This window comes from Poecilia reticulata, linkage group LG12 (genome assembly GCF_000633615.1).
Source record: "Poecilia reticulata strain Guanapo linkage group LG12, Guppy_female_1.0+MT, whole genome shotgun sequence".
Classification (NCBI taxonomy): Eukaryota; Metazoa; Chordata; class Actinopteri; order Cyprinodontiformes; family Poeciliidae; genus Poecilia; species Poecilia reticulata.
In genome coordinates this window covers 7,456,269-7,483,055 of record NC_024342.1, presented here as the reverse complement: position 1 = coordinate 7,483,055, position 26,787 = coordinate 7,456,269, and the positions used below count along the sequence as shown (strand labels likewise).

At 40.4% G+C, this 26,787-nt stretch overlaps 1 protein-coding gene across 1 annotated transcript; it reads left to right on the top strand.

Moving 5' to 3' along the window:
* Positions 1–572: 572 nt before the first annotated feature.
* Positions 573–26,787, top strand: ttll11 (tubulin tyrosine ligase-like family, member 11). Its single transcript, XM_008423616.2, has 10 exons — positions 573–1,650; positions 4,860–4,956; positions 12,408–12,541; positions 13,833–14,114; positions 14,195–14,479; positions 15,509–15,604; positions 15,695–15,807; positions 20,868–21,113; positions 23,121–23,227; positions 24,398–26,787. The coding sequence occupies exons 1-10, from the start codon at positions 1,138–1,140 to the stop codon at positions 24,709–24,711; spliced, it is 2,187 nt and encodes a 728-aa protein (XP_008421838.1). The 5' UTR covers positions 573–1,137; the 3' UTR covers positions 24,712–26,787.

Here is a 26,787-nt window from a genome sequence, read left to right as displayed (position 1 = left end):
CTTGTGAATCTTGTTAAACCATACCACAAGACATTTAAAACACTAATAATAATTTTAAAAAGCAGTTCAAATGAACTCTCTTAGATTAACAGATGACGTATAAAAATTGGTTGTAAGATTAGTTTTAATAGCAGGGCGTGAAATAGCCTTGCAAGGTGAAACAGCACCCTCTAGTGAATATTTTATAAAACAGAAAAGTTTTCTTATACAAGGAAGGTACATTTTTTTATTGTCATACGTAATTAAAATCATTACTTTAAGTATAGTACGGATAAATCACTTAAAAATGCTTCTTTTGTGGTTCAATCTTTAACTGTTATGGGTTGAATGAAAGTAAAACTATGTAAAAAAAACATCTTAAGAAAAAAAATAAATGTTTGAAAAGATGAAGGAATGTACTAATATATTGGCAGAAAAAAAATAGAAATAGACACTTTAAAACACACACAGGAGCAACATTCATTTGATGTTGTATTTATTTTTGTTGTAATTGTTTTGAGTGAAGTAGAGTTACTTAAAAAACAAACAAACAAACAAAAAAAAGCCGGCATAGTAGGAGAAGCAAATTTTCCGAGTTACCCAAAACGCAGCATCAGCGGTGGCCATGAGAACCAGATAGAGGCTGGGCCACAGGCAGGCGGTTCCGCTATCTGCTGCCTGACAACACCATGACCGTCATACGCACGTTGCAGAGCGCTGTTTAATTGTTGTGACACTCGCCCGCTGGTTTAGGGAGCTTCATAACGGTACCGGACAGGTGAAGTTTGCCTTGAGTGGCGTCGCATAGCTTCGCCTGTGGCTTCGAAACGTTGTAAGCTAAATTAAGTTTAATAAGCTAACGTTATAGTCAACTCTCCCCCAGCAGCTAGCAGTTCTGGCCACAAGTGCCGACCGACACCGCCGCTTGTCGCTCGTCTCTTGCTGCTTTTATATAGTCAAAATTAGCTCTGCAGAGAGACATGCCGTTCTTCGCTCGTTAATATATGGTGATCCCAGCTAACTCGCGTTGCTGCTTTTCCCGCGGATGTGGTTGGTCAAGATAGCAATGCGGGACCACATTGTTTCTGATCGGCTCTCCGGCTTCGGATTACTGCACTCCGCGGAACTGCAACGGCGTGAGTTATCGCGTTTCGCACAATGAGTGATCATTATGGAGATGTCAAGGGTCAGCTCGGGCAGATGAAATCACTGGGCGAGGATGCAGAGAAGGAGGAAGTGGATCCCGAAGAAAATATGCCCGTGTCTTCTCCCTCCGCCTCACCAGATCCCGCCAGCTGCTGCATCACCGCCGCCCCTGGGACGGATGCACTGTCCACCAATATTTGCAAGCAGAAGGTGAAAAGAAGCGGCAGGAATCCTTGCGGGAAACCCTTGCAGGGATTTCCAGCTCACGCTGTGAAAAACATCAGCAGTCCTATCTGTGAGCGAACCCTCCTCATCAAGGGGACGGGGAAGATCCTGCAAGGCAAGTCAGCAGAGAGTAACGGAAACTACGCTGCCGCCCACGAATCCAGCAACACACGGGAAACACGCTGCGAGGATGAATTCAAGCTTCCCATGAAGGGAAGGCCTGTGACGGTGGACACATCTAAAGCCAAAACCTCCCTGGGAGCCGTGAAGCTGAGCATCAAGGAGCTACAGTGGAAAGAGGTGCGCTATTTGAAATTATTTCATTCCCCCCCCCCCCCTTTTTTATGTTATTGTTATGTTTTGTCCCAGCAGAAACTTGTGAATAAATGGTTTAGAGAAGAAGCTGAGGATGATTTGATCCTGGGGAGAACTGTGTCATCAGCTTCTCGTCTCAATTGGATTACAACCAGTTTAGGTGTTTGTCTTCATAAGCCACTTTTATTTCATGTTTTTTTCTCCCCCCTCTGAGTGAAGCTTCAAAGCCAGTTATGTCGACTCATTTGTCTACATTGGCTAATTGTTTTTTTCTTTTTGGAAGGGGAAGTGGGTTTTTCTTTCCTTTTTTTTTGCAGCACATCATATTCAAAGTGTATACCTAAACCTTTTCAACTTCATTTTATTTTATTTAGAGCCAAACCTGCACAAAGTGTTTCATACCTGTGAATTGGCACGAAACTAAAGCGTGGTTTTTATTTATTTAATGAATCTTTTAGTTTTTGTATTTTACAAGAAAAATCTGAAAAGTGCAGCATGCACTTTTTAATTTAATGTAACTGGTGCACTTTATTGGCTAAAACTCAAACAAATTATGGAGTGTCTGTGAATATTAAGTGTCCCCTCCCATGATCCGTTAGATACAGGTCTGGGACTTTGACTGGGCCATTCTGACAATGCCATGATCCATTACATTGTAGCACTGGCTATGTCTTTCATTTATTCTTATCTTTTAAAGTTCTAACAATTTTCTCCCAGTATTGCTCAGCAATTACATCTGTCCTCCTTCCCATCATCTCTGATGACAAGCTCCCTTGTTCCTGCTGAAGAAAATAAACTCCACAGCATAATGCTACTGCCACCTTGTTTTACCATAGGAGTTATGTTCATGTTGTTGTGCGGTGTTAGTTTTTTTGCTTGTCTGCCTGAACCAGATCACATTCTGAACATGTTTACTGCTTCCTCTACATGGCTTATAGACCAGGGCTTCTTTTGCATTTTTCAACTAGACATTTTCCTTGAAGATTTGAGGAGGCAACTAGATGGTTCTATTTTAATGCTATTTTAAAGTTGTGCTGCATAATTTTACCTCTGATTTTGGTTTTCGTGATGCTGTTTGCTCTCTAATAATCTGCATCAAACCTCTGAGTTCTTCACAGAATAGCTGAAATTATTCGGAAATGTATAAAAGGGACATATCGGGGAACTTCTGACAGCAATTAGTCGCACTCCATTTTGTTTTATTTAGAGGTATTCAAGGTCATTTGGCTGGTTACACATGAACAATGTGACTCTCAGATGAAAACCAGTCCCATTTATACACAACCTACTGTTCTATCATGTGAATCTGAATATATGGATGTAAAATAAAAACAGTTTAGGAGTTAAATACCTTGTAGTTTCATCTCCAGCCTCCACTATAATGTCCTTATTGAAGTCATGGACTCAAGATGAAGATTGCAGATAAATAATTTGGCATAAAAATATCTGCTTTACTTCAGTAATTCTTTCCTTTCTTTTCTTTTGACTTTGCTTTTGTCGCTGTTTTTTTAAAAATCTATCAGAGAGACACAATATATCCGAATTTAAGCACTACCAAGTATTGTCATGTTACAAAAATCTAAAAACATGGGTATAAAAATAACAATTTATCAATTAAATATCAAGTTGCAGTGACTGAAACCTCCATGCTTTAAGTCATTAATATTAGATCAACTCAGATGAAACAATGACTGTTTTATTTCACCTGTGTTACAGTATGTAAACCTAAAGAGCAACAAATGCGACAAAAAAACTTTCTGAGGTCACTTTTTTTTATTATTTACTCATTTATGTTTGTCCTGAGTTGTTTCGAGAGTTTATTTTTCATAGAGTGCCAACTCAAAGCTGTTATGAACACCGCCTCCATTATGCATGGAAAGAATGTCACCTCAATGAGACGGGGAAGCACAGGGCGCACTTATCACCAGTAACCAGTCTGTGACACTTGAACCCTGCTACTGGTATCCATAACGATGGACATATGGCAACACCAACACTTAGTCAGCACAAAGCACCCCCAGCGGAGTCAACATCTCCATGGAGCTGCCGTCGCAGAGAAAGCCTTTGTCATCATACATTGAAGAGGCCGAAACTTTAGCAGCTCGGCTCTGCTAGCCCGCTTATGAAGTGGACGAGTACCCTTCAGCCGGCGGTAAAATATTCAGGATCTACGTTGACGGTAACACAACTGAATGCAAAAGTGTAAGTTGAAGAGTTGAAACAACTGACTCTACATCTGCTAGCTGACTTTCCACTTATGGCTTTCTCCGCCACAGGAAGAAATCGCTAGCCTTAAGCTCCCTTAATCCAATAAAGCGAGTCCTCTCCGAGGTAGAGATAACGGCCACCCGAGGGTCCGAGCGACATATCACGGAAATGCTTCATATTTTCATCTGTTGTCAAGTGTTAGAAACTAATCGGGCATTTTACACACATTTGTTTCAAAATTGTCATAACGTCTTGAAATCTGGTTAGAAAATAACCTGAATATCAAAAAGGGCTGCTTCTGATTCCTGCAGGCAAGAGAAAACTGAATTGTCTACCAAAGGACACCGAAAGATTTTAGCAACAAAACAACTTTTCAAAAAGACAGCTGTGTCTGGATGTAATCCCCAGAAACTACTCAAAATAATCTCCCCTTCCATTTCCCCTTCACACACTTGCGTGAAGCTGTATTTATAGCAGGTCTTTGCAGTCAGCCAGGGTTTCCCTTTTACACAGTGTCACGCTAACACATTAACAAGACTCAACTCTGGCACAGGTTTATCTGTCCTATAACCAACTGCAGGAGGGGAGGAGGTTAAACTATTTAAGATACCGATATTGGACTGAACAGCCTGCCGACACCCTTGAGTTGTAGACTTGGAGTGGCACGGGAGAGTTAAAGAAAGAATCCCTCATGTTTCTCTTTACAAACTGAGCAGAGTTTTGACCCATTACTCCAATGGAGATTGGATGTTCTGTAGAAACCAAAGTGGACTCCAGAAAAAAAAAAAAAAATCATGCTACTTGTTTTAAGCAGCATTGCATTGAATTTGAAACGTGTGCGGTACATTATTCGGACCATCATCTTGATTCTGTGGTCCTACTCATATTTTCAGACAGTTCACATTTTCCAAACTTTTTAATCGATTTTCTTTTCATTGTGTAAATGTAATAATTCCTTCTCACCGCTTTGCTTTTCCTCTCCTCAGTTTCACACAGGAAGACGTCCGGCATGTGATATCTACTGGCACGGTGTTAACTTCCACGACAGTTATATTATGTCAGGACAAGTCAACAAGTTCCCAGGTATTTTAAATATATATGTACTATGTAATCATAGCTCTTCTTCTCTTCAGTGTTTCTGTGGGTTTCTGGTGGTGCAGCTCTGTGCTGCCTTCAGGAGAATGGGACATCAGAGTATCAACCATAAAACTTCACCCACATGGCATTTATTGTGCAAACCAGAGCTTTCAGTGGAAAAACAAAAGTTCCAGGTCCTTTTAATGCCATACAAATATGGGACAGAAACATGGATTATATCTTTATATAGACCTGTCTATTGATTATAGATTAATAGACAGAAATTACAGACAGAAATTACAAAGAACAAATCTGGTTCTTATTCAAATCCTAATGAGTCAAATTGAAAGTGTCATGGAGTCATCAGCCTCATGACATTAACACTGACTTTAAAAATAATATTGAAGAAATAAATATATCAAATCTAATTAAAAACATAAATAAGTGATCAGTTCTTTACTGTTATGGTCTGTAAGATATATTTATTCTCTGTATTAGATATAATCTCCACAAACCCATGACATTTCAACAATATTTTTACCTTTTATCTGAAAATATTGTCTGTTTATTCTTGCCATACAGTGTCTGTATTAAGTATTGATCAAAAGGTCTTGCCATACCAGTTTATTCCTCTGTATTTACTTTAGTTTCTTAATTTATTCTTGCATTTTGTTCTTCATTCATTTCCATTTAGTTTCCTTTGATTAGTATTATCCTCTCTTGATTTATTGCTATGTCCACTTTAGTTTCTTTCCTGTTGCTGGGTTTAGTTTTATCATTTATCCATTATAAGACGAATAATATTCACTCATCACCTGCTGCGCCGCCTAATTGTCATGTGTTTCACATCATGTGTTGATTTTTTTCACTGTTCAGCGTCGGATTCCTTGTTTTTATGCCATAATTCACATCTAGTTTGTCGCTCCGTTTTCAGAGTTTTGTGCAATGTGCGCGTCTTTTTCTTTTTTAAGCCCCTAAGGTGCAGGGCGGTCGGGAAGCGTATTGATGGGGAAAAGGCAGACTGACATAAACCTTTTAAAACAACGGAAACAATTTCTGCATTCTGATTATTGAAATTTTAAAGTGCTGTGTTGTTCTATCACCCCCATTTCATACCGGACCACTTACAGCACCTGTGTTAGCGCTATAAAATGAATCTTGAGGCTACACAGAAGCACACGTGAGACAATTCCATCTTAGTAGGTACTCTTTTTTTTTAATCTGGTCCGCCCCCAAACACAATACAGCACAAAGGTTCCTATCCACGGATAGCCTGATACTACATCCCCCTTTCTGAATAGGATTTGTTATTAGAGTCCATGTAAGCACATGTAAACTTAAATCACACACCAGAAAGATGCATTCTGTGGAATACCCAAAATTAACTCAGTATCGTACTAGTACTTTTCCACAGCAGAATGTGCTAGAACTCTAACTTATTATTGCTATTTATTTATTCTACACTAACAGTGCACAAACTTAAATCTCTTTCCAGTCACAATTCAGCATTAGAACCCAGATGTATATAAATCTCAGAACAGTAATCTCTGTGACATTTAACTTGAGCTACTAAGAGGAATGGGTGGACTACCCAAATCCTCTACCTGAGTGTGGGGATTATTTTGTCCCATGCAGGAAACTCACTCAGTTCCTACGAACAAATATAATAATCCAGATAGGCTGGAGGTCTCCTACTTCTCAGTGAAACTCGACTCTCAAGTGGTGGAGTCTGATGGCTAGCCTCCTGCTGGTCTTCATCTGGAACAGGTGTGTGTGTGGAATTGTGAATATTTTCTTCAGATAATGTCTCGTGTGGAACAGCAGTAGTTTCAGGTGGAACACCAGATGTTTCATTTGCTCTAGGAGTGTGTGAAAGGTGGTAGCTATTCCTTCTCAGCATGCCTCTGGGTGTCTCGATGTAGGATCGAGGTGAATCTGCTCCAGACACTACTGTTCCTCTGGTTTGAAGATCTGTCACCCACACCTTCTCACCTGGATGTAGGAGTGACATGTTGTGGGCCCGAAGTCTACGGTTGTAGTTTTGTCTTTGTTTCTGTATATAGATGTTCTCTGCAGTCCTCAGCTTTTCCGTATCAATATTCTGTGGCATCAGCTGCGACTGAGTAACAGGAACAGTTGTCCTTATCCTCCTTCCCACGAGAAGCTCAGTCGGACTGAATCCATTTGCCAATGGAGCCGAACGGTAGGCCATAAGAGCGAGATACGGATCCCCCGACTTCTTAAGGAGAGTCTTGATGGTTCTGACAGCTCTCTCAGCCTCGCCGTTGCTCTGAGGAAAATTTGGGCTGGATGTTTCATGACTGAAACCCCATTCTTGTGCAAATTTTCTGAAGGAATCTGAAGCAAACTGTGGCCCATTATCAGAACAGAGACGCTCTGGTATGCCATGGTGTGCAAAGATGGACTTACTGTGTTCGATCACTCCCTCAGATGTTGTGGAGGTAAGCTTTGCAACTTCAAAAAATCTAGAGAAATAATCCACAACAATCAAATATTGTTTGTCCTTAAACTGGAAAAGATCAGCTCCCACCATGACCCATGGTCTTTGTGGAAATTCAGTGGGCAGCAGTGGCTCTTTGTGTTTAGTTCTCTCCCGACATGTGTCGCAGGTCTCCAACAGCTTAATCATCTCCCTGCTAAGACCCGGCCACCACACTGAATGTTTGGCCCTTTCTCTACATTTAGTTATTCCCAAGTGACCCTCATGTAGTTTCGATAGAATGTCCTTTCTGAGAGAAGCTGGAATCACTATTCTGCTACCATAAAGAAGCAGGCCATTTTGAACAGTAAGTTGACCTGGAAATGGCAGATAAGGCTGGAAACTTTTCTCAGTAGAGTATTTATCTGGCTATTCATCCACACAGAACTTTTTCAGCTGTTTGAGTATGCTGTCGTTGTCCTTATGTCTTTGGATTTCCCTCAGTTGTGGTTCCGTGGCAGGTAAGCATGCAACCTGCTCTTCTTGCGGACCTCCTGACTCGCTGAAGATTGGAGCTCTGGACAAAACATCAGCTGTAGCAATATTTTTGCCAGCCACATGGGAAATACTGTAGGAAAATCTCATTAGTCGCATTCGTAGTCGCTCTATGCGAGAAGGAAGCTCGTTTAGACTCTTCGACCCCAACAACGGACTAATGGCTTATGGTTGGTTTCGATGTGGAAACTCTTCCCGATCAAAAACTCTGCGAACCTCTCACAGGCCCATGTTGAAGCGAGAGCCTCTTTCTCAAACTGAGCATACCTCTGCTTCGTGTCGCTGAGAGATCGTGATGCACATGCCCCTGGCTTCCATCCTGTATCGGTGTGTTTCTGGAGGAGAACTGCACCGAGTCCATACGATGATGCATCTGCTGACACACGTGTCTCTGCATTCGGGTCATACAATGCTAGTCCTGGTGGTGTTGTCAGATCTGTTTTAATAGCATCGAAAGCTTGTTGCTGCAGTGAACCCCATGACAACATGTTTGACTTCTTCAGAAGATCTCTCAAAGGTCTGGTTTTCTCTGCCAAGTGGGGAAGGAACTTCCCAAGCTGGTTCACCATACCCAGAAAGCGTCTCACATCGTGCTCCTGCTGTGTCATCCCCCAGATGAGGACATCATCCATCTGACAAATACTCCATCCAGGCCCTCCAGAATCCGTGTCATGCTCTTCTGGAAGTGCTCTGGTGCTGATGAAATCCCAAAGCAGAGCCGAATGTAGCAATAGCGCCCAAAAGATGTAATAAAGGTGGTGAGCAGGGAAGACTTTCTCTACAGTGGAATCTGCCAGAATCCAGCATTGGCATCCAATTTGGAGAACACTTTTGCTCCTGCTAGCTGTCCGAGCATGTGCTCTACTGATGGGAGAGGATGTTTTTCTCTCATGACATATTTATTCAGTTCTTTGAGATCAATGCATATTCTCACCTTGCCCGAGCTCTTGGGGACAACCACCATTGGTGTTGGCTGTTGGCTCCTCCACTTTGGTGATGACCCCTTCCCGCTGCATATGGTTGAGCTCCTCTTTAACCTTCGGCAGTAGGGGGTTGAGAGGGAGAAAGACTGCACATCTGGTGACAGAACAATGTTATACTCGCCCTCCATCAGTCCTAGTCCTGTGAAAAGTTTAGGAAACTCCAGCATCAATTGAGTCTAAACTTATTTGGTTTACTCTGGCAACCAATTTCAATGCCATTGCAGCACGTCCACTCAGTAGTGATGTACACAAGTCCTTCACAACATAAATGTCCTGCTTAGTACAAACACTGTTGTTGCTGAGTGTTGCTGTAAACATGCCTTTCACCTTCAATCCGGTGCCTCCCGGTCCCTGTAGGATTTTCTGTTGTTTATCTAATTTGCCAAATTGGTACAGAGAATACAATGTTTCTGGGACAGCAGTGACATCAGCTCCTGTATCCATTTTAAATACAGTCCACCAGTATGTCTGTCATCCATGGATTGTCTTTAACTTCTGCAGAAAGAGATCCCAGGAAAGCAATATCAATGTCTGTATCTGTGCTTTCTGTAGCAAATCCAGCATTCACTTCACATATTTTCTTATTTCTACAGATCCTTGCAAAATGTCCATTTTCCCCACAATAATTGCAGCCTGCTTCTCTCGCAGGGCATTGCTGCATACTGTGTCCTTTCATGTTGCCGCATCTTCTGCGGCGACACGACATGTGTTGCTTTTGTGACGATATGTTTGTGCGACGCCTTCGGTTGTCTGGAGCACGCGCTCGCGTGAACGCGGTCCAACTACGTGCCAAATCCTACGTGCTCTAGCGTCAGTTCAGCGTCCATTTGTAGCTGTTCTGATGGTCTTTTATCTCTCAGAACCACGACGAATCTGTCTCGCACCATCTCATTATGAAAAGTCCCGTATCCACAGTGTTCAGCCAAACAGTGTAACGTGGTGCAAAAGCCGTCAATGGACTCACCCATCTCCTGTTGGCGCTTATTGAATTTCGCCCGCTCAAATATAACATTTTGGCGGGCTACGAAGTGAGCGTCCAGCCGTCCTTTAACAGTCTCGTACTCACTTGCTTCTTGCGGAGTTAGATGCAGAGAAACCAGTATATCTTCTGGCTCATCCCCCATGGTGTAGATTAGCGTATTTACTTGGTTTTCGTCCACTTGTGTCTCCAAACCAGACGCGATACGAAACCTCTCCATTTCGTCCAGTCTTGAGCTCTGAACGTGAACTTTTCTGGCGGGGCGACTTGAAACTGGTTCATGATCTTATTTATTCGAGCCATCAGTTCTCACTTGTTCTCTCTCTTTGCTAAGTAGTCTATACTTCTGACACCATGTTCTGTTCTCCGATGTGTATATTCAATAAAATCTTGAGGCTACACAGAAGCACGCGTGAGACAACTCCATCTTAGCAGGTACTCTTTTATTCTGGTCCGCCCTCAAACACAATACAGCACAAAGGTTCCTATCCACGGATAACCTGATACTACAGGTACCACAGCACTTTTAAAATTCAATAATCAGAATACCGAAATTGTTTCCGTTATTTTAATAGGTTTATGTCAGTCTGCCTTTTCCCCGTCGATACGTTTTCCGAACGCTGCTACCATAGGGGGTTAAAAAAACAAAAAACGACACGCATATTGTGCAAAACTCAGAAACAGGAGAAGGGGGACATAAAACGGAGCTACGAACTAGATGTGAATTTTGGCATAAAAACAGAAAATCCGACGCTTAGCAGTGAAAAATCAACACATAATGTGAAACACATGGCGATTAGGCAGCGCAGCAGGTGATGAGTGAAGCGTCAATAAATGATCAAATAAATCTAGCAACAGGAAAGAAACTAAAGTGGACATAGCAATAAACCAAGAGAGGATAATACTAATCAAAGGAAACTAAATGGAAATGAATGAGGAACAAAATGCAAGAATAAACTAAGAAACTAAAGTAAATACAGAGGAATAAACTGGTATGGCAAGACCTTTCGAGCAATAATTAATACAGAGACTGTATGGCAAGAATAAACAGACACTATTTCCAGATAAAAGGTAAAATAATATTGTTGAAGTGCCATGGGCTTGTTGAGACCACATCTAATACTGAGAATAAATTTATCTTACAGACCATAACAGTAAAGAACCTATCACTTATTTATGTTTTTAATTAGACTTGATATATTTATTTCTTCAATATTATTTTTCATGTCAGTGTTAATGTCATGAGGCTGATGACTCCATGACACTTTCAATTTGACTCATTAGGATTTGATTAAAAACCAGATTTGTTCTTTATAATTTCTGTCAGTAAAACTATCAATCTATAAATCAATAGACAGGTCTATATAAAGATATAATCCATGTTTCTGTCTCATATTTGTATGGCATTAAAAGGATCTGGATCTTTTGTTTTTCGCCTGAAAGCTCTGGTTTGCACAATAAATGCCATGTGGGTGAAATTTTATGGATGATACTCTGATGTCCCATTCTCCTGAAGGCAGCACAGAGCTGCACCACCAGAAACACAGAAACACTGAAGAGAAGAAGAGCTATGATTAATGTAGTTACAGTTCTATCCATGTTTTAATGTTGCAGAGCTCAGTAGTTTTGCAAATAGATCAAAGTTTAAACTGGCATGTTGTTCATCTTTTATCTGGTCATTTTGTGAAATATTTAACAACTAGAAAATGGCAAAGAACAAGAATATTTTTCCACTCTGACTGGTGGTTGTTAGGCCTACCAAGTTTAACTTGAATGTTCATTCATTGCATTTTTCATAGACACCTGTGAAAATAATTTCTATTCACATGGCTTTTTTGTTCTCTGGGAAATTATCTTGATGATAAATACAGAAACAAGCATAAAAATCAAAACATCTACAATAGTGATAGTAATATTAATAATAAAATAATGGTCAGTGCAAAGTAGCCTACAAATTCTTTGGTGGGGGGCGGGGAGGGGCTAGGTGGGCGCTGGGCCGAAAAAAGTTGAGAAACACTGCATTAGATCAATATTTTAACACTTTTATAGTTTAAGCACCACCAAATATTGCCTTATCACAAAAATTTAAAAACATGGATATAGAAATAAACCAGAAATCAAACTCTAAATAAATCATATCTACATGCCTCTAGTTTGTTGAACCAGAAAAGGCAATGAAATGCAAAAGCTGCAACAACAAAAAGCCACAAGACAGCAACAAAAACAACAACCAAAAGCCTCAATGGCAGTTATGACAGGAAGTTTTTATATCTTCTTTAGTGGCTTTTGCTGTTGTCTTGGGGGTTTTTTGCATTTCAGTGACGCATCTGGGCCACCGTAAGCTTGTGCTTAGTTTAGTCTTTACACCTGACTTTTGCTGAAACATTTAATTAGAATATCAAGGTTTTTTTTTTGTTTCTTGTTTTTTTTTATTGGTGATTGATTTCTTCCCGATTCCCTTGAGAACATGCATTATTGTCTGTAAATGGTGTCTTTGCAGGGATGGTGGAGATGCTGAGGAAGATCAACCTGAGCAGAGCGGTTCGGACCATGCAAGAGCTTTTCCCAGAAGAGTACGACTTCTATCCGCGCTCCTGGATCCTGCCTGAAGAGTACGAGCAGTTTACCACAGAGGTACTGTTGCAGCACCTCATATAAGAAAAACATGCAGGGCCTCCCAAAGGTGTATAGACTGGTAATATGTACTTATGCATATGAGATTAACTAAAAACGAAGAACAATTAGATTGTATAAATGTTGCATTTTTTCAGCTGATACTAAGTTGCAAGTCATTTGTGGCCTAAAAAGTTATCCGCGGGAGTTAAAAGCAGAAAATAAATTGAGATTTTATTTTTCGGCATCACAGAGAATTCAAGCAAAACAAATCCAAATCAACAAAATAAAGTTTTCATGAGCTGAAAATGAAAGTTCTGGAATGGCCAAGTAAAGATGGTGACGATCATCAGTTCCTTCTGAAGTAGACTGAATGCTGAATCAATAGGCGCATCTGTAAAGTTTAAAGTGTTCCCACACCTGCAGATGAGTTATTGCTCATTTTTAGCTTTGTTTCTTTGTTTTCATTTGACTTCTTATGGATAAAAAAAGTCTCAATATGTGAAAAAGCTGTTAAGTGATTTATGATCTCCCTCTATGATCTGGCATTTTAACAGGGTGTGTTCGCTACTAAGAGTTTCCTTCTATCATCACTCTACCCGGCACTGGACATGATGCAGGGTATCTCTCTGCATTGCCAACAGTTGTCAACATTTATTTACAGTCTGTCTAACTAAAGGCCAAATTAAAATCGCACACTGCTCATATCCTATGCTATAAAATCCACTTGCAGACACTGAGACACAGGGTGATGCTCATATTTAGAATTACTCGTTTGTCTTCAGGATGTTTTTTTTTCTAATTGTTTTCTGATTTATAATCATTTGTAATAATATAAAAGCTTCATTTTCCTAGCCCTTTTTAAGTAAACGTTTGGTAGAGAGGAAGGAAATAACAGACTTTGTACAGCAGGGGGCGCCACAACATCAGTATATACATTCAGAGTCACTTCTCATCCTTTAAATCTGCCTCCCTGCAGAGATCCAGAAACCTATTTACATCTATTACCGTGCATCTGAACCGCAGCAGCGTAGGATTACATAACATATCCTGGGATAATTAGCACTGTGAACAATGCTGTCGACTTTTCTGGGCATGCATGTGAATCCAGAGAAACCTCTGGACAATTTTGGTGCAGATCAGGTCTCTCTGGCTCTTGTCTATTATTAGTCCAGTGAGGAATGAGATTACTCTAAGATTTGATTACAACATCCTGGTTTAGCTTGGTCTACTGGATGAAGTAGCGTGTGTTTTCTTTGGACCTGATCAGTTGCGAACTGTTGTTTCCGCCCCCCTTGCTCCTCTGCTGCAGGTGAGGGAGGGCGACATCGTGGGGAGCCCGACTTACATCGTCAAGCCCGACGGGGGATCGCAAGGGGACGGCATCTACCTCATCCGAGACCCCTGCGATCTGAAGCTGGTGGTGGGCACGCAGGTCAAACAAGTGGTGGTGCAAGAATACATCGACAAGCCGCTGCTCATTGACAAGCTCAAGTTCGACATCCGCCTCTACGTGCTGATAAAGTCCATGCAGCCGCTGGAGATCTACATCGCCAAAGAAGGCCTGACGCGCTTCTGCACCGAACCGTACCAGGTAGCGTTTACGCCGCCTATACGCCGGGTTTGCTTTGAGGTCTTTTATATGGTATTGCCGTTTTTTTTTTTTCTTTGCAGGAGCCAAGCCAGAAGAACCTGAACCGCGTCTTCATGCACCTAACCAACTACTCGCTTAACGTTCAAAATGGCAACTACGTCCACTCGGACAACCAGAACACGGGCAGCAAACGGACGCTCTCCAGTGTGCTCTACAGGCTGTCAGCCAAGGGCGTGGACATCAAGCGTGTCTGGTCGGACATCATCGCCCTCGTCATCAAGTCCGTCATCGCCGTGCTGCCGGACCTTAAAGTCCACTACCAAGCCAATATACCGCCTACTAAGCCAGGGCCTACTTGTTTCCAGGTGGGTGTGACAGCGGAGCTGCAGGCCAGTGTGTTATTAACATGTTTGTTTGTTTGCCAGCCAGTCAAAGTCCTCAGGTTTTCTAACGCAATGTGGAAAATTTTGGAGCTAATAGTATTTTATTCCCTGGTTTTCCAGCTCTGGATAAGTATGGAATAATAAGAGAGAGATCGGAAACTATTTTTGCTTCTTCACTTAATTTCATATTCTATTGTTGAGTCCTTCCTCCCTTTCTCATGTGCTTTCCTTTGTTCCCTTGTGTCCTTTGTTCTATCTATTTCACCTCCCATTTCTTTTCTGATTGTATTTCTTCCTCATGCATTTCCTTTCTCCTCACCTTTCTTCCTTTCTTATTCTGTTTCCTTCCTTTCCCACCACAGATTTTCCTCATGTACTTCATTCTGTTTTTTTTTTTGTCATGCCACTCATGTTGTCTTACAAACTTTCCTTCTGTCTTTTAAACTTTATTTCCTTCCTTCCTTCATTTCCATATTTTTCTCCTATCTTTGCTTATATCTGTCTTTCAGTTGCTTTGTTCTTCCTTCATCCCTTATTTCCTCTCGTCTTTCCTTCCTTTTGCTCTAATCCTCTACACATATATTTTGTGAGGTTCATGTGATTTGTTAAGAATTGTTCTAAAGTCTACCTTTATTAGAGGAGGAAGTTAAATTATCATACCAATATGTATTTGTCAAATTCTTTATGCACTTGAATGGTTGCAAGGAATGTAAAATATTGATTTTTATAATTTTTTAAGTTATTTTTTTTAAAACCTATTAACACGCCTCTATTTGCTGGTTCTGTGTTTTTTTTTTTTTTTTCAAATTCACTAAAGTCATCCACATAACCTGTTTTCACTCCAGGTGGATCAGATCGTTAAAATTGACAACAACAACAAAAAAATTCTAATCAAATTGAAGTTTTTATGAACGTGTTTACAGAAAAAAAACAGCCCGTCTGGGACGTGCAAAGTTTTCAGAGTCTTCTTGAATGTGTGTTTCCAATCTCTGCGGTCCGTTTGTGTGTCAGATACTAGGCTTCGACATCCTGCTGATGAAGAACCTGAAGCCGGTATTACTAGAGGTCAACTCCAACCCCAGTATGAGAATAGGACATGAGAAGGAAGTAAGACACTGGTTCCCATCAGCATCATCACTCTACCATCACCCCTCCTCCCCCCCACCACCTCTTGTATTAAGTGCATGTCTGTCTCAGGTGAGTCCAGGAGTTTTCGAGTACATTCGCAGTCCAGTAGATGAGCAGGTGAAAGTGGGGGTGATCAGGGACACGCTGCGCCTCATGGATCCCTTCAACAAGAAACTGACAGCGTAAGCGCCGCACACCTCAGCGTAAACACCCCGTTTGAAATCGGATGTTTGTCTCAGCACCCCCTCCCTGCGCCACCGCTCTCTGTCAGCATGTCCGCTTTAAGCACACGATATCTCACTCTGCCCACCCGCTCCTCCGAGCCGGGGCCCCGCATCACTCAGCGGCTCTCTCTAAGCTTGTTAAACGGAAAAAATTAAATCAACTGAGGCATGGAGGAAACTCACACATCACTGTGCCAATGTAGTGGCTCAATCTCTCTGCTCGACTGGCCCTGTGTGGTGCTTGGAAATAGATCTGCTTCTCAATTAGGGAGTGTCCTTTTCCTTCCGCCCCCATCATTCCATATTTCAATATAAAAAGCAGATTTATTTTTTCTGTCTACTTTCAACTTATTTCCTCATCCTTTTCTGTTATTCTCATTCTGTTCCCTTCTACTTTAAATTTTAACTACCTTATCTTTAAATTAGCCTCAGTATTTGATATTTTCTTTGCATCCAGGAGCAGTGTCTGTTTGTGGATGATGCTCCCTCAACTTCCTGCTGAACTAATTTCTATCTCCACTCTCTTAAACATTCTTTAATCTCTTGATCTAACGTCCATTATACGTCATAGGTTGGCTCAGTCCTCTGGGCCCCAGAGGGAGATTATTTAAAGCTTTACATTTTCAATCTTTAGACTGAAAATCTAGTTTTTTAAAGAACAGGGAAGCCATACTGATCTTAGAAAGTTTAAGTTGATATTTTCTGATTTACAATGATTGAGTTGTCAAATAAAATTAACACTAGAAACACAAAGGAATCTTGTGTTCAAAGGAGATGGTAGGAAAACCAACGTGTTCATGTTTAAACGTGTTCATGGAAAACAAAAATATATCTTGCCAAATAAGTGCTTATCACCATGACTGTAATATTTATGAACCATTAATATTTAAATAGGTCTCTACTTCCTTTCTGCATGTGCTTTGAATTTGCGTGATCCAAAAGTATACACACACGCACACACACGATCGAATTGCTTCAGTAACACCAGGGAAGCAGCAATTATTGAACCTGCTGCTAAAGTGACATACAAAATGTCACGTTAGCAGCAAAAACTGCTAATGTTTTTGCTGCTAAGCTAACTGTTAAAACTTAGTTTTAATGGTAATTATAACAAATATTGTTTGATATACTTTCTTTTTAGAAAAAAATTGAAAATAAACTTACAGATTCTAGTAATATTAAACATAGTTAAAGCACACAATATTATTTTGCTATTCTACTTTTAATAGAAATTGTCATTTGACTGTTTTTTTTTGCAAGCAGAAGTATTTTCAAACAGATTCATTTGTCTTGAAATATATAAACAATGGAAATTGGTCAAAGCCGTCTTTCAGCCACTTACACATCATCTTAAATTTAATGATACCATGATGACATTTATAAATGCTTTTTAAAATTTATTTATTATTATTTTTGCTTAATATACCTTTATACTGACCCATAACCAGATTAGATGTACAGATTACCTTAAGAGTTTTGGACTTTTGGAAACAATTCAAGGAGTCAGGAGAATGCAGAAGCAAACCCACAGAGATGATGCAAAGCTATGGAAAATCAAGCCTCGTGTTTGTTTTTAATTCCCTTTTGCCGACCTCAAGATGAGGTTGAGTTGGTCTAAACAATTTAGCGTTGACCATGAGTCGTTTAAACAAGCCCACCTCAGGAAAGTGGCTGAATAATAATTTCTAGAGATGCACCAATCAGTCGGCCTGAAATCTGATTTGGCGTATTTATTGGTTCTGATCCAAGATCAGGAGGCAAAATACTGAAGTTTATTTTTTGTTTGTTTATTCCTCTAGACTTTACCACATTTTTGGATTTTGTGGGTGTAATTTCTTTAAAAACCACATAAGTTAAAACCGTATTCCTCAGAATTCCTGATAATCCTGCAATTCCTTTATATTTTGTTGGATCCACATCTACATCCTCTTTTCCAAGAGTGATTTTTCTGCTAACTACTTTTGATAAACAATATTTCTGCAAATTCAGTTCACGAATGTTATATCGATCAAGTTAATGCTCATGTTTTTTAATTATCTATTGGGTCAGAAAAAGCCAAAGACTCGCACCTAATTATTCAGATCAGAGTTTTTAGTCGAGCAACATTAAGTGATATTTGGTAAAAAGTTGAGTCTAATGGAGGAGTGAGAGGAAAGGGTGATATGATTTAAATATTAGAACAATGATATAAATCAACCATTTAAAAGTAAGAGGAGAAATTGACTTTGAATTTAGAAACTCGTCGAGCAGTCGGATAAAAAGTGACAGTGTAATGTGAAATTAGACTCCACTGACTGAGAGGAGTAAACCTTTTTATGATTAGAAAAGAAATAACTAATGGCTTTATTAAGAATTTCAATACATGTAAAAAGATGGAAAAGATATAGACTTGAAATATTTTTAAAACCACTTCAGACTAATTGGGTATTTCACAAGCAGCTAATAGATGCGATGTCAAAAAACAAACAAACAAAAAAACACATTGAGAATAATACCCAGGTAATGTAGGTGGAATGAATGAAAGAGGTTTATTCAAAGTTCACGCATGTTGGGATTTTACTTCTCAAGATGAAGAGAAGTGAAGGGAAAGCCTGACGCAGCATGGGCAAACGTCGGTGGGACGATACCACACTACTGTTTTATAGGAAAAAAATTCAAACCCAAATTATGGAACAAAAGGTGGCAGGGGGAGGAAGAAGTGCCACTTTGAAGGGAGAAGAGATGAACAAGGAATTATATACGCAAGTTTGTGACAGTATCAGTGACTCTCAGATATGTAGCGTGTGCACCCAGCCCATTAATCCCGAGTATTCTGTCTTTGGAAGTGATTTATGAGCCATTATGTGAGGTGAAAAGCTTATATTCACAGGCATGAGGCGCTAAAATATCCCATTATAAAGGTATTATCTGCATAAGGGGAAATGAGGCAAACTAAATACAGAGCATAGTTATGAAGTTCTATTTTTTATTTTTTATTTTTTTTCATTTTTCTTTTAGTGCCTTTGCGAAGGTATTCATACACTTTGTACTTAGGCACACAGGTTAAAACCAAATACATCAACTTTAATGTTTTGAGAATCTTGTGTGCCTTGCTACAGACCTTTATTTGTGTTTAAGCCTTGATTTGACTGGGCCATCCTGACACTTGGTTACATTATGTCACAAAGCGTTCAATTGTAGCTTGTTGTCATGTTAGAACTAGTTTAACATCCAAAACTTAATAACTGTCTTTGCCTCTTTCTAGCCCTCCTTTCTTCATTTCTCTCTCTCTCTCTCTTTGCTGCAGTATGTGGAAACTCTCCCAGTCTGTCTGTGCCTGTGGAAGGTTTGTCTGCTTCTAGCAGAGTCTGTCCTGCTAAATCTGTGTGTGGGTGGCGTCCCTCTCTGTCCCTCTCAGGGACGATTGATTCTATCAAACTTTAAGAAATGCTGTCTTGGTGTCACCCATGCCGGTATCAAGAAGAACGGTAAACTTTGCGAAGGCACCGGCAGGCTGGGACGAGACTGACGGGATGCCAGTCAGACTCTGTTTCAGCCCACGTGTCTCATAAGAAGCGAAGACGAGCAAGAAATTTTGTGCTTACAGTAGGAACTTGGGAAAAGGAAAGACACATTGGAGGATAGATTTAAAATAAAGAAGTTAAGTTCAATTTAATGAGGGGGGCAAAGAGGCAACATAAAGAAGTTGGAGTAGTGGGACAACTGCTTATCTTTTGTAAATCCTGGTTTTTGATTTGCCTGACAGCAAAGGTCAAATTAACCAGCATAAAGGTGACAGATTTCCTTGTTTGATCCTGTTCAGCTCAGGTTTCCATTCAAGACATAAAGTCCCTGATTAAACTTGACTCCTGATACCCGCTGTCGTTGTAGAGTCAGTGATTATATATCAGCCGTGCCCTCTGTGAGCAGCGCGGCCACAGCTTTAATGGCCGGTGTGTAAAAACGACCGTCTGTCTTCATGTGCAGGGCTCGCAAATCTGAATTACAGATCGCGCACATTAATTTGTTGGGTTTTTCTCCCACCTGATAATCTTAACAATGGCATTTAAAGTGGAGGGAGGGGAGAAAAAAAACAAAAAAACAACTGTTGACAGCTGCAGTTTAATGGCTTTCTGTCATGATCTGCTGTGTGTGCAGTGCTCAGACTGTGTGTCAGGCAGAAAGAAGCTGAAACATTGAAATTATGCCGCTAAAAGTAAGCACTTAATTTATGAAGCAGGAAAGCTTATTTTTCTGTATGACTTGGCTAAACTAGATTAACTAGAATTGCATTAAAGTCCAAATTATTATGTAATCAAGTCTATATGCTAAAATTAGCCTAGCACTTCAGCGCAAACCTTAGACAACAAAATCAGCACTATACCGCAAAACGGCAGAACAAAAATCATGGAAAATGGAAGTTTTTGATTCAGTCTTGAAATTTTAGAGAAAATAAAACAAGATTTCAGTCTACATTATGTCATTTGACTTGATTGGAGGCATACCGGTGGATTTATTTAATGACAGCACCTCAACCGCACTGCTTTGTTGTGGAATAATCCATAGCTGACATATCAGCAAACCAATTTTGAACCTTTACAAGTCTGGTTTGTCCATTTACAAAAGCTTGAACATGCCAAATTAATCTCCTGAAGCAATAATATACAAGTATAAACAGCAAAGCCACCAGAGATGAACAATTATAACTTTTATCTTTATTGTGATTTTTTTTTTTTTTGTGCGTTTTTTATTCATCAAAATGCTCCTTTGTGTCATTAGTACCTGCCATTCTTGCATTACTTTGGTGTGGAGTTCTTAAAAAAAAGCAATTCAAATCCCTCTGCATTCTGACTGATGATCACCTATGATGGACATTATTTTCTAATGACTCACACAGACTATTGAGCACAAATGCATCCCCTGTTATTAGCATGCATGTCTGTACAGTCAGTCTTAATTAACATTGCATAAAATGAATAATAAACCTTTCCCCACCTCCCCGTCCCTCCGTTTTGTTTTTGTTGTGGTATCTACATCAGGACTCCTCAGCCAAGAGGAGGTGGGTCCGATCCTGTGGAGCTGATCCCAGTGGACGGCGACTTTCAATGCAGTCCAGATGACACGGGTAATCTGCCTCCGCTGTGCTTGAAGCAGGTCTACCCGAAGTACACCAAACAGTTCTGCCACCTGCGGCTGGTGGAGCGAATCGCCACTCTCTTCATTCGCTTCCTCAGGGTGAAGGGCAACCTGCGCCTCGGCCCCACTGCCTTCCGAAACTTCATCAGGTGCACATGTTTTGTTTTAATCCTGATATCACTCACCATGTAAGCTGCAAATACACAGCAAAAGCAAGCCTTCGTTTTACTGCAGTAAGACGAAAAGGATTGAGACGAACGCTGATTCCCCTGGATAAAAAGATCCTCTCTGCTTACCCAGATTTAGCATATGTACGCAGCACAGAGTCGGCACGCCGACTTAATAAAGTAAAAGAAACAGGTGCATTCACAGATTCCGACTGAAGTAGCGAGAGTCTCATCTGAGCTGTGGTTTCAGAGATTCCTTTTCAAAGCGCTGAGACCAGAGAGGCTTTTATTAATTTAGATTCTGCAGCAAAACACTGTCTCACCTTATTTTATCCTTTTCTAAGGACAGAACATTCTTGCTGGGAGTTCAGGAAATAGTCTTAACTTTAATTACTCTGTAAATACTTTCAAAGACTCCATATGTTTATATTAAAAAGAGAGCATGAAAAATGGGTACCGTATGCTTGATGTGGTAATTTCATCTCTGTTGAAGGTAAAGCTTGTTTTTCATGCAGAATTCCCTCCAGGAAATAATGCATCACATTTTACGGTATCAGAGCAAATGCAGTTTTTATATTCAATTTACAGGATTACTATGCCGTCTGGAATAGACTTAAAGTGCGGATTGGAGTTTGGGAAAATAATTCCATCCGCAGACTTTATCCGGCCATCCGTTTCCATGCCCATCATCCATCAGTCTGTTCATCCATCCGTCCTTCCATGGTTCCATATTTAAAGTCTGACCGCTGGACCGACATCTGCTGAAAGAATTATGGCAGATTTTCATCTGTGAACTTAAAATTTGAACTAAAATAAGCTCAGAGTTCTGGGAATTTGAAAAAAAAAGTATGGCATTTGTAGCTCGTTGGATCCCCATTCGCATAATATGATCATTATTGCATGTAATAAATAAAAAAAGAAAGAAACTAAGCATATAGAGTTTAAGTAATGAAGGCCCTGCAACAGAAATAAAGAAATAAACACATCACTTTCCCTCTGAACAATTACAGGTCTGCAGAATGTCGGATTTCTCTTTAAAAGTAATAACTTTCTCAAAAAACGAACTTACTTTGTCTCTCCATCTCTGGAATACAACACCGACTTTCTGTCCTGACAGCTCTGGGTCAGTAAAATATTCATACAGATCCCTGCAAGATGTGCAGTTTTCAGCGTTTGATTTAGAAAAGAAATAAACCGACAAATCAGCCAGAATCGTCTATTTGGGTTCATTGGCTCTGACGTGGTGACTGGCCTGTCAACTATTTGAAAAGGAAACTGTACTTCACATGACATGTCAAGACATGCTGTTCGTTTAGGTTCCAAGAAAGAGAAAGACTTTGAGCAGACAATAGGAAGGCTGAACAGAGAGGAGTCTTTTTATTTATTTATTTATTTTTAGCTTTCAATTTTAATGAAGCATGCTTGATTTATAAATGTTGGGAACCTTTTTGAAATGTTACAGTAAAGATGAGATACATCGGTCCTCAGTTCCTGATACTTTGGTCTGTACTTGCCTATGAAAGTGACCTTATCCATTGATTTTGTCTACCTCTGCAAAGGTCCTAAAACCAGCCAATTTCCTCTTTTGTTTTACTGTAAGACAGAGCTAACTGACCGACCCACTACCTGGCAGGTCAGGCTTTTGGTGATCAGCCAGAAAACTGCAATCGGTGCAACTATAGCACACACCATCGTCTTAGGGCTGCTATCAGTGCTAATCAACAATATAACATACTAAAGCAAGTTTAAAATGTCAACTTTGTAAACATTTTGTCTGCCCATCTCATCACTTCTGCTGCTATGAAATATTAGCTCCTTATGACATCGGATTTGGCTACAATCAGTTGCAGCTGCTCTTTAAGTTTTACTAAAATGGAGATCATAAATCACCAAAACATTTAAATGCATCTTAAGAGGACATTAAAACAATTTCGGTTCTCTTATTAGGTTGCATTTGATTTAGACATTAATATTCCTTTATGTTTCCAGGACTTGTAAACTGAGCAACAGCAATTTCACCATGGCCTCAGTGGACATCTTGTATATTGACATCACACGTCGATGGTCCTTCGCCTTGGCCGACTCCCGAGAAGCAGGTAACGAATACTCAAAAAAAAAAAAAAAAAAAAAGAAGAAACATGTCCTCACACTGTGTTCTTGGAGAACAGAGAACTGAACATCCTTGAGACTCTGTGCAAATAATGCGCTCCCCCATAATTGCTTGTCGTTCTCCGTCAGACTCCTTTCTCACATAATTGAAATGAGGCGAGATCACAGCATGACAGCGCAGAGACCGTCCCGACATGAATTATTCAGGCGTCCCCCCTCGCAACGTCTGCGACGTAGAGTAGATTGTTGGATATGGCATGGACCGGCATGAGGAGGTCCACTGGGGAGCGTGTAGGCTGAATGTCAGATGAGCTTTCAGTAGGACTGGAGTCGGTCGGCTGTTGCGTCTGGGCGCGCTCAGTCAGGTGTATTTATGGGGAACCGATAAGAAGCGAAGATGATTTTTAAAAGACGTTACAAGTAGAATAATGTTCTAGTGAGGTATGAATCCTGCTCAGATTTGTTGTTTTCTAATGTTTTTCTTGAGTTTGAGTCACACTGACCTCTTAATCTGAGTAATAAGCTTACTTATTACTTGAGGAGAACAACCAGCAGGAATCTATGATGTAATTTGTTCTAAAGCTGGACTTATTCCCTACTAATGAAACTTTCCTTCTCCTTTCAGCCACAGCTCTAAAGAAACTGTCAGCTGAAAGGTTATTACCTTCAGCTTTTCTAGGCTGAAAGGTGAAAATTGCTTAGACTTTTTTTATTTTCAGGATATAGAGCTCGTTCCATTCAGATCACGCCAAGTTATGAACATTTCATTTGGTCCAAAATTAGGAAAAGGAAAAGGTCAAATGACAAAGAAACGGACAATTAGGGATCGTCTTGACCTGGATGCATTTTATTAATCTTTTTGCTATGAGCTTTTCACATGTTGATGTTTGAATTATTACCTTTTTAGCTGCAGATGAATCCTTTTCTATAAATAATCAAGCGCGCACAATGCCAATGCAGACGTTGATGCCGATATATCGTGCATCCCTTGGGGAAAAAAAAACCTCTTAGCCAAGAGGTTTTATCTCCTTTAAACAATTTTACTCACTTTTGTCATCTTCACAGTAGCGGGTACCAATAGCGGTTTAAGGTGCCGTGTGCGTATGCCTCAAAAAGTCACTTCGCTTGTAAATCGGCATTTCCTTTTCCCCGTACAGGGATGGGACTGCAGGCATTCGTGGAAGTCTTTTTCAACCTGGCGGGGCGGCGGTTCAAATCCCTCGCGCTGAGGGAGCGGGTGGTGTCCCTGCTGAACCTGTGCGAGTCTCGCCTGGGGCCGCAGTCCGACGCCGAGGAAAGACGCTCGCTGAGCTGCAGCAGGGCGCTGCCGCGAGGCAGCAGGACCCCAGCGCTCTACCTCCCCCGCCCTCGGCCCATCTCTGCGGCCGTGCACCGGAGGGCCACGAGCCAGGACTGCCGGCCGCATCAAAGACCAAAGCCTTGCACACTCAGGGCAAACGTGGAGAACTGATGAGAGGGAACCGGCCGTTCAAAACCCGCTGCATCGCCTTGGACCCTCTCCACAGGAGCGAGCGGGGAGGAGGGATGTTTAAGGGTCCATTTCTCCTCCGCAGAGTCTGAGAAGGGCTAGTCGACCCCTGCTGCCTGGCTTGTCGGCGCACTGCTCTCTGCCTGATTGCTTTTTTTTTTTCCTTTTGAGGAGGAAGATGGCCTCGGAAGGGGGAGGGTTTGGGAATGAAATGGTAATGGAGGCTGGTAGATTCCTTCCTCTCCTCTTTGTTGGATCACACGTTCAGGAGGAGGTTGTGGCTGCCTTTTATGTACCGTTTGGTTCTAAAGGGCAGCTACTTGCTTCCCTGCTCTTCTGTCTGACTACGTCTCCAATAAAACCTTTGTATGTTTTTTTATGTTTTTTTTCCCCCCAGGAAGCATAGTAGATATTTTATATAAGTTAATTCACACAGATCACACATAAACAAGTGGGTGTAAGGGAGCATCCTGTGTATTATACACTTGCGTCATGATGTCATTTAAAATAGTTTTTTTTTTTGTTTTGTTTTCCAGTAATTCAATTGAACTCTCAAATATCATGTACTTAATAACCCAAAATGAAGTTTATCAGAGAATAAATTGTACTGAACTAGCTATGTCAGCTAAACATTTACTGTACAGTACATGTATTCAATTATTTCATGATTCCTTTTTGCATCAGTAACCCCGGCCTCTCTGGGTTTTGCTCAACAACCTCCCTGTTGCTTTAGCACTTTTTCCTCCCACTGAACTTTCCATGTTAATATACTTGGATAGAGCCAGACCCTTTTTGTCAGAAGTGTCCAAAAGTCACCAAGTTCTAAGTGTTGTGGGCCACAAAAAAAAAAAAAACTGAAGTCAAAATGTGATATTTATATTTTCAAACACTGATTGGGATTTATGAATCATTTGAAACACAAAATGAGTCGAGGAATTTTGACTCGTTACACGAGAGGCATACATGATAGATATTTTGAGTTTGAATCTATTTTCAGCAACAGGTGTGTGTCACTGCTCACTTTTTCTTCAAAGAAAATAAAACCCAAACTCTTGCTGTGTTTATTATAGGTTAAGGTTATTAAATGAGTCACCGGGGCCTGCTTTTGAGTCACTGGATGTTTCTGGTCCTGCTTATTTGAAAAAAAAAAAAAGTGAAAAAAAATTAAGATTAATGAAACATGAACACTATAGAATTATACATTTTTTTACTTTAAGATATCTATCTTTTTTTCTTTTTTTTTTTTTTTACTTGGTCATATGTAACACTCTTAATTTTCTGACGGACTGAACTTGGGTTCTCGTTAGCTATGAGCCAGGATGATCGAACTAACCAAGTTTAACAGTTTGAATTGAAATACTCAAAGTATCTTCCATCATACTCTTGAATTATTGATATGCACCCGTATTAATGAATTTGCACAGCAGCTATGTACGCGTATATTTTGCACAGAGCTTGACGAAAAGCCGCCTGGGCTTCTGCGCGCGCACACATTGCTGAAATGTGCTACTAGTGTGTGTTTATGCTCGGTACTGTATTTATTTTGTGTTCAGCTCAGTAGTGAAAAAAAACCTCCTGACATCAAGTGGCTCAGCTGTTAGTCCTCCATGAGCCCATTAGTGATGAGTTAAGTGAATAAGCATTTCACTTATCCTCTTTCGGTTCAGCAAGCTATTCCTGTCGGCAGCCTCAGACCTCCCCGTCGGTGACTTTTTAGGTTGATTACTTTTTAGTGACGAAACTGCCACAGGGCGTCAATATTTCAAAATAAAACGTGAATGCATGGCTTAAAAACATGAAATAATAAAAAAAATATATAGTTTCCTGAAGGAGACGTGGAGAACTTTTGCACACCAAAAAGTCCCACAGGAAAGCATGATGGATGCCAAGTTTAAATGTCACTGTTATATCAAAACATTGCTACATGTTTTTTCCTCACCTTTTGCACCGTTATTAAGAATGGATTTGTCACATGCAAACGAAGAATTAACTATCTGCAGTGTGGGCAGCTGTGAAAACACAAAGTGGATTAACCTAAAAGTTTTTTTTTTTTCTTTC

Coding starts and splice junctions, on each gene's coding strand:
- ttll11 (XM_008423616.2), top strand. CDS start 1,138: ATGAGTGATCATTATGGAGATGTCAAGGGTCAGCTCGGGCAGATGAAA. Junction 1,651..4,859: donor AGGAGCTACAGTGGAAAGAG/GTGCGCTATTTG, acceptor TCCTCTCCTCAG/TTTCACACAGGAAGACGTCC. Junction 15,808..20,867: donor TTCAACAAGAAACTGACAGC/GTAAGCGCCGCA, acceptor TATCTACATCAG/GACTCCTCAGCCAAGAGGAG.